The sequence below is a fragment of the Zootoca vivipara genome, chromosome 5 (assembly GCF_963506605.1).
Source record: "Zootoca vivipara chromosome 5, rZooViv1.1, whole genome shotgun sequence".
In the NCBI taxonomy this organism is placed as follows: domain Eukaryota; kingdom Metazoa; phylum Chordata; class Lepidosauria; order Squamata; family Lacertidae; genus Zootoca; species Zootoca vivipara.
The window spans coordinates 88,566,861-88,575,490 of record NC_083280.1 but is presented as its reverse complement, the minus strand read 5'-3'; the positions used below and the strand labels follow the sequence as shown (position 1 = coordinate 88,575,490).

Here is an 8,630-nt window from a genome sequence, read left to right as displayed (position 1 = left end):
TCTAACCTAATTATGGGTTGTTCAGGAAATGGCGAAGCATCCCAATTAATGTTATTTTTTATAGTGATACATAGGCATGGCCTTTGGCTTCCTCCCCCACCGTGGACGCTGTGATCTGCTCGCAGGGCATTTTATTTCATTCTCTTCTAGCAGATCATGCCGTCTTTCTACCACGGCCATTGTGGGCACTGCAGCCTTCCTGCAATGCTCAGGACTCCCTCATGGAGCAGTCGTGTGCACCACCTAACAGAGGGGTGGGTGTCTGGGGAGGAGAAACGGCTGATCACACACGCTGAGTCGTGAGAGCCTTTTTTTAATTACAGTTATATCCATGTTTGGAGGACACCATCAAGGAAAAGCTACCACTTAGTGGATGCAGTAGTTAAAGGTACTCGGGGTTGCAGCGCTCATCTCGCTTTATTGGCCGAGGGAGCCAACGTTTGTCCGCAGACAGTTTTTCCAAGTCATGCGGCCAGCATGACTAAGCCGCTTCTGGCAAACCAGAGCAGCGCGCGGAAACACCATTTACCTTCCCGCCAGAGCGGTCCCTATTTATCTCCTTGCACTTTGACGTGCTTTCGTACTGCTAGGTTGGCATGAGCTGGGACCGAGCAACGGGAGCTCACCCCGTCACAGGGATTCGAACCGCCAACCTTCCGATCGGAAAGCCCTAGACCCAGTGGTTTAGACCACAGCGCCACCCACGTCCCTATGTAGTAGTTAGGTCCCCATGAATTCTTCTCTGTCCAATCTCTTACATTTGCACCTTCATCCAGTTGGGGGGGTGTGCAGGGGGACTGTGGGTGCATGCGCAGAAAGTAAGGGTATGTATTGCATACTCTCCAACATTTCTCTGTGGAAAATAGGGGCGTCTCATTCCGTAATATATAAATTTAATAAAGTAAAATAAAAAATGCATGCCATCTCAATCCCTGCCCATCATGGCTAGTAAAACCTAGCGGGAGGGGATTGACTGCGAAAAGCGAGGTTACAGGCAACCAAGCAGAGGGCCTTCTTGGTAGTGGCGCCCGCCCTGTGGAACGCCCTCCCATCAGATGTCAAGGAAATAAACAACTACCTGACTTTTAGAAGACATCTGAAGGCAGCCCTGTTTAGGGAAGCTTTTAATGTTTGATGTTTTACCGCGTTTTTAATATTCTGTTGGGAGTCACCCAGAGTGGCTGGGGAAACCCAGCCAGATGAGCGGGGCATAAATAATAAATTATGATTATGATTAAGACTGGATGGGTCCCCCGGCCTCCCTCTCCCAACAAAGGTCTTTATACAGGGCACCCAAGGCAGTTTCCATACCAACATTGGTATCTGTATCAAAGTGGTTTTGCTCCCACTAGCAGAAAAGTAGTTATGAGGAGATGGTTGGGTTGAGGTGTCCCACATGGTTCCATTCTCTTATCTTATTTAACATTGATATGGAACTTTTGGGAGTTGCCACCTGGGGATTTGGAAGCACAGGAAGTAAGCCCCATAGAGCTCAGTGGGACTTACATCTGAGGAAACGTGCTTAGGATCGCATCATTTTTTTGCTTTCCTGCTGTATTTTCTGATGGAACTAAGCAATTGGTACAGTGCACCCCAACTTTTCACTTGCCTATTTCTGTGCTTTGCTTAAATTCTTCCTCATTGTTACTGGGTGCAACAACCAGCCGGTTTCAACGATGTTTGCTGTTCCCAGAAATGCTGGACAAGCAGAATATTGTTTGTTTATTTTGTTTATATCCCACCTTTCCTCCAAGGACCTCAAGATGCTGTTCATGGTTCTCCCCCGTCTTCAGTTAATCTCAAGACAACCCTGTGAGGTAGGTTAGGCTGAGAGTGAGTGACTGGCCCGAGGTCACCCAGTGTCCAAGTGGGGATTTGAACCCTGGCCTCCCGGGTCGTAGTCCAGCGCTCTAACCCCTACACCACACAGGCTCTCTTGCATGGTGCTTGGCCAATTAGCATTGACTGGAAAAACAGTCATGAGGAATCTACCCTTTATTGCGTGGAGTGGCTCACTTTTAACCGGGTGGACTCTTGAGTTTTCCTGTTTAAGAAGACACCTTAAAATGGAAGAATGGTCTAAAGAGGTGTGGGATATAGCTATTAATGCTAAGTTAACATGTGCCAAAACAAAATTTAAAAATCCTTCCAGTAGCACCTTAGAGACCAACTAAGTTTGTCATTGGTATGAGCTTTCGTGTGCATGCACACTTCTTCAGATACACTGAAACAGAAGTCACCAGACCCTTATACAGAGTGAGAGGGTGGGGAGGGGTATTACTCAGAAGGGTGGTGGGAATGGGTGATTGGCTGATAGGAGTGGTAAACCTGTTGACGACTGTTAACGACTGCAATTGGTCTTGCAGGAAAAAGCAAGGGCTGAGGTGCTAAAGAAAGCTTGATCATGTATAATGAGATAAGAATCCAGTGTCCTTATTCAGACCAGGTCTCTCCATGGTTTTAAGCTTGGTAATGAGTTGCAATTCAGCAACTTCTCTTTCCAGTCTGTTTCTGAATTTTTTCTGTAATAAAACAGCTACTTTGAGATCTTGTATAGAATGTCCTGGGAGACTGAAGTGTTCTCCTCCTGGTTTCTCTGTCTTGTGATTCCTGGTGTCAGATTTATATCCATTTATCCTTTGGCGTAGGGTTTGGCCTGTTTGTCCAATATAGAGAGCTGAAGGGCACCGTTGGCATTTGATGGCATACACAATGTTAGAAGATGAGCAATTAAATAGTCCTGAGATGGTATGTTGGATGTTGTTGGGGCCAGTGATGGTGTTGTCCGGATGTATGTAGCAGCAAAGTTGGCATCTGGGTTTGTTGCAGGCTCTGGTACCAGTGTCCATGTTAAGTCTGGTGGTGGTATTATTGTGGGTGAGGAGTTGTTTAAGATTGGGTGGCTGTCTGTAGACAATGAAAGGTCTTCCTCCCAGAGCTTGAGAAAGGGAGCTGTCATTGTCTAGGAGAGGTTGTAGATCTCTGATGATGCGCTGTACTGTTTTAGCTTGGGAGCTGTATGTGATTACTAGTGGTGTTCTGTTATTTTCTTTTTTGGGTCTGCCTTGCAGCAAGTTCTCTCTGGGTATCAGTCTGGCTCTGTTGATCTGTTGTTTAACTTCATCGGGTGGATATTTTAGTTCTAAAAAGGTTTGCTGTAGATCTCTTAGGTGAGAGTCTGTGTCTGTAGAGTTGGAACAGATGCGGCTGTAACGTAGGGCCTGGCTGTATACAATGGATTGTTTGGTATGTTTGGGATGGTAGCTAGAAGCATGTAGGTATGTTTGTCGGTCAGTTGGTTTTCGGTATAGGGTGGTGCCTATACGACCATCCTGTATTTTTATAGTAGTATCCAAAAAGTGTATTTCTTGCATAGATTGGTTAGGTTGATGGTGGGGTGAAATTCATTGAATGTCTGGTGGAAGGTGTCCAGGGTCTGTTGACCATGTGCCATTAAGGTAAGACAGGGGACACGCAGATACGGAAGGTATTTGTAGAATTTGTACTGTTAAAACGGACAAGGGTCAAACCATCGCAAGAGGTGTCGAAATTTTGGGAGGTTGGAGAGTTACAACGGAATGGTCTCGGGGGTGCGGTACACATTTTTATTTACTTATTTTTATTATTACTTTGTCAACAAATTAATAAGCTGGGGGCGGGGGCAGGGAGAAGACATCTTAAGAAAGGAGGGCCCTGGTTGGTTGTAAATTAGAATAACGAAAGGCCGGAGGGCAATGTTACAGTTATTTAAAAATGAAAGAAAGCAAGTGAGACTTTGCTTGTAATGACCCTGCAATGGCATCCAGGCCAAATGAGCCAATTAGAGCGAAGTGCAATCAATTCCCACATCCTGGGATCTCTGGACAGGCAATCTCCCCTCCCGCGCTGTGTCCCCCCCACCTGTACCCGCCCATGCTAATGTGATTTACTCCTGTTTGCTGATGGTGATAAAGTTTAATGTGGAAGAACAAACTATATTTAGTCAAAGCTCCTCTCTCTTTCTCTCTCTCTCTCTTCAAATGGTAGGACACACAACATTAACGCTAACAGCCTGGTGGGGAGAGGCTAATGGAGCCACACTTGTTTCCATCTCAGCATAAGACCACAGTTTACCAATGACAGCAGAAGGATGCAGAGAAATATCATGACTCAGCAACGCAGCCAGGTGCCAAGTTGTCCTAGAGAGGATGTCTATACCCAAAGGTTCCCAGGTGGGGCAGTCTCTTACTTTCAGAAAGTACTCTGGGAACTAGGCAGGGCTGCCAGCAGGAAATGACATCATGGGAGGGGTACTTCCTCTTAGCCCCCCCCCCCGAATGAGTGTGAGTTCTGAAAGCATGTACCCTGCCTTCAGAATTCCCACCAGCTGATAGAGCAAAAATATTAATGAGAAGCAAACCAGTACAACAGACATAATCATTATGTTGCGTATATATTGGTGTAATGTAAGGTAACCTTAGAGGTAACGGGAGATGAATGTGCAAAACAACTAGCCAATGTGCACTTTTGCCATGCCACAATGCCACATGGAGAATGTGCACATAATCAGCACATGAACAGGAAATTGTTTGCATTCTCCGGGGATTTGTGTATCTCTCCAACAAGGAGAACATGCATGTCTCAGGTGCATTTTGTACATTCTCTGGGCAATATGTGAAAAACTTCGTGACATATTTGAGAATGTGCATATGCTGTCAGAATTTGTATGCGTTTCCCAAGTGCTCATAGGCCCAATGGTTTAATTATTTGTTCTAGGACCTTTCCCTGGTATCAATGTCAAGTGGTTTGTAGTTACTTGGGACTCCCCCCCCCCCGCCCTTTTGAAGATGGGGACCACATTTTCCCACCGTCAGTCTGCAGGGACCTCACCTCTTCTCCAAGAATTCTCAAAGATTAGAGAGAGGCTCTGAGATTGCAGCTCATCTGGCCCTTGAAATGTGATAGAAAAAGAGGTGGTATGGGAACACCTAGTTATCTTGGACTGCAGCTTCCTCCTTGTACCGTTTCTTCTGTTATGACCAGGTTGGGCAATGCTTTCCTTTGGGTTGAAAGCAGAGGCAAATAGGTGTTGAGCAGTTCCACCATCTCTCTGTCCCCCAATAGCATTTCCCCATTTTCTCCACGCAAGGGGTACTTCTTCCTCTTGCTTCAAACATAGCTGAATAAACATTCTTCATTACTTTTAACCTCTCTTGCAAGCCTAAGCTCATTCTGAGCTTTGTCTGATCTGACCTTCTCCCTACAACTGTAGGCTACTCGTGTCTGCTCTTCCTTCATGATCCCCCCCATTTCTTATACATGCCCTTCTTAACTCTCAGCTCATCTGCAAGCCCCTTATTTATTTAGATACCTCCCACTTTTCTTTTTTGTTGCCAATCGTCCATTTTTTTGTCTTCAATATTTCACCTTTCAGAAACCCCCATCTATCTTGGACTCCCTTCTCTTAGAGTACAGTGGTACCTTGGTTTAAGAACAGCTTAGTTTATGAACAACTTGGATTAAGAACGCTGCAAACCCAGAAGTAGGTGTTTTTGTTTGTGAACTTTGCCTTGGAATAAGAACATGTTCCGGGTCCTGTTGAGTGTGTTCCATTTGCAAATTGAGTCCCCCGCTGCTATGGGGAAAGCACGCCTTGGTTTTAGAACGCTTTGGTTTAAGAATGGACTTAAGAAGGTACCACTGTATAGCTGACCATGGGACTTCACCCAGTAGTTGTTTACCAGAAAATCACTACCTTAAAACCATCTTTCCCCCCCCAAGTGACTAGCGACAGGTGTGTGTCCCACCTAGAGTGTGCAGGCGCCAACTGTTCTCGGAGGAATTTTGTGCAACAGAACTTTGCTGTTCACAGTGGTCTGGTGCATAGGCGGTGCTGGACTTGACTGCAATGTGCAGTCGACAGCAACCAGCTGGTAATTCAGGCAACTGAGTGGGTTAACGTATGGGCAACTGGGGGAAAGGACAGTGTGTCTGTTTGTTTTCGTCTTCTCGTTTCCTATTACCTGAGCCAGAGGTACATGAGAAGGTTATCCTCTTATGGCCAGTGTAAAGTCTTTGAAGGGTGTTCGTTGCATTTCCAGAAGACTTGTGTGTTAAGCATTCGTCCTGATCTGTTTGCATAAAATTTGCAGAGAGGTTCTATGATGCCCACTGTTTGCTGAGCATTCATTCTCATTCTTTGCAGGGAGGCCATACATCGTGGCATGACTCCTTATCTCACATTTTCTAGTGCTTTATCCCCATCACTTTCCTTACTGCAAATACAGTGGTGCCTCGCTAGACAAAATTAATTCGTTCCACGGGTCAATTCGTGTAACAAATTTTTCATCTAGCGAGTCACGGTTTCCCATAGGAATGCATTGAAACTTAATCAATGCATTCCTATGGGCTCTGGGGGACTGGCGACGGCGGCGGAGCTTGCTCTCTTGGCTCGGGGAAGGCAGGCAGGCAGGCCCTTGCTCTCTTGCCTGCCTGCCTTCCCCGAGCCAAGAGAGCAAGTGCTGCCGCTACCAGTCCCCGAGCCGAAGCGCGCTGGTGCTCCGAGGAACGGACACAGCGGGGATGGGATGGGGCTTTAGAAGCCTTGTCCTATCCCTGCTGTGTGACAGGCAGCGGGGGGGGGGGGGGAAGCGGAGGAAAGATCCTGCCCCCCCTCCAAACCTGCGCTTCGGCTTCCTCGGCGAAGGCAAGCAGGCAGGCTGTCTGCCTGCTTGCCTTCGCCGAGGAAGCGCCCGCTGCCGCTTCGGCTTCCTCGGTGAAGGCAAGCAGGCCTTCTCCGAAGCCCCATCCCATGGCAGCGGTGCACAGCGAGGCAGAGAAGCGCTTCTCCCCACCTTCCGCCTGTCTTCCCCGGCATGGGACAGGGCTTCAGAGAAGCTCTCCGAAGCCCCATCCCATGCCGGCTGTGCAGGGGGACGGAGCTGAAGCGTGGCGGGCGCTGCTTGCCCCCACCTGTCTTCCCCAAGCCAAGGGGAAGACAGGCAGAGGCAGCCACTGCACCGCCGCACTTTGGCTCCGTCCCCCCGGCAAAGGAAGATCAGCTGTCAGCTTCCCATGCTGACAGCTGATCTTCCTTTGCCGCCTTCCCGCGCTACTTTCTATGGCCGCGCTTCGCAAGACGAAGCGGCGGTCATAGAAAACCTTGTTGTCTTGCGAATGCCTCGCGCAACGCAAAACTCTTTCGTCTTGCGAGTTTTTCGTTGTGCGAGGCACCACTGTAGTCTGGTGTGTGTTTGTTGCTTGAAGCAGGTTTATTGTGCAAGAACAACTTTTAACAGTGCAACCAGAATTTGCAAGGATCTGCTTGAAAAATAGCAAACCAGCAACAGACTAGAAGTGGCCTTTGCGCTCCTTGTTGCATTCTCTTTGCTCACTGGTTTTGCTTCCATGTTTAAGTTATGTTATACTAGTGCCAGTGTTTGGGAACCCAAAGGGGCCAGGACTGGGAAAGTATCCTTAGTTTTGCAAAGTTCTTTGATCTGTGGCTCAACTGGGAAGCTGGAGCTGTGTCTTAGCATGGGGTGCTTTTGTAGCTAACTCCCATCATCAAAAAAGAATCAAAATGCTATTTAATATTAAAAGTGGGTGAAGTAGAGGTTTCAGCACTCTCAGCTTCAAGCTTAAACAGGGCACCACATAGATTCTAAAGATCTTTTAAAAAAAACAAGACAGGAATGGAAGTAGAAAGAAAAGAAGAGAAAACTTTATCTATAAAGAGCAAAAAAAAAAAGAATTTTTACATCTTGTTTTCTTCAAAGAGAATCTGAGCATAAACAGTCATCGTAGGAATGCCTTGTGCTTCCTGGTGAGGTTTGATGAGTTCCAGTTCAGCATAGGTTAGATTCTCATCAGCGATTTTTGGCTGCAAAACACAATCGGAGAAGTGTGTCCATTCAATTGAGTTTACTGAGTAATTTGGCAGTCTGCCTTTTAGCAAACATGTGACAGCAGCAAAATAAAACAATGGCCCAGAGCCAGGGCTTCCCCGGTTACATATAGAATCAAATCCTCAAACATGAATCAGAGGGTTGTATCCAACTGAGATTTAATTCAGAGTAGACCCGCTGAAATTAACGGATCCAAGCTAGCCATGTCCATTAAGCTCAATGGGCTTGCTCAGAGTATGACTGAACATTGGATGCAACCCAGAAGCACCCACAGCACGTGTTTACTCAGAAGTAAGTCCCACTGATTTAAATGGAACTTAACTCCCAAGTAAGAATGCATAGGCCCACAAGCTAAGATGTCTATTTTATAGGCAGAAATACAAAGCATGACTTTTATGGAAAATGTCCAATTAAAATTAGATATATAAAAAGGCAAGAAGGAGCAGCAAACCCAAAGTAGAACTGCTTCTCCACCCTGGTCTTCAATATATAGCTCAACAGTGTTTTTCTGAATACTCCCTGCCTGGCACTCACCTAGAATTCATGGTAACCTTACCAGGACATTCACAGGAAAACCAATATGCTTGTTTACAAAGCTATTGTACTACCAACTTTACTGTATGCCAGCAAAACAGGAACCACCATCTCTAGCTCCTCGAAAAATTCCATCAATGGTATCTCCGAAAAAAATTATATATCACTAAAAGAGAAGAAGTGTTTTGGATTTGATATCCCACTTTATCA

General features: G+C 46.4%; 1 protein-coding gene across 1 annotated transcript in view; it reads right to left on the bottom strand.

Annotated features, from left to right (window-relative positions):
- Window positions 1–7,735: 7,735 nt before the first annotated feature.
- VSTM4 (V-set and transmembrane domain containing 4) overlaps window positions 7,736–8,630 on the bottom strand; it is a 34,445-nt gene continuing 33,550 nt past the window's right edge. The window contains exon 8 of the mRNA XM_035138587.2: window positions 7,736–7,861. Coding sequence (XP_034994478.1) covers window positions 7,736–7,861 — 126 coding nt within the window. The remainder of the gene's footprint in view (window positions 7,862–8,630) is intronic.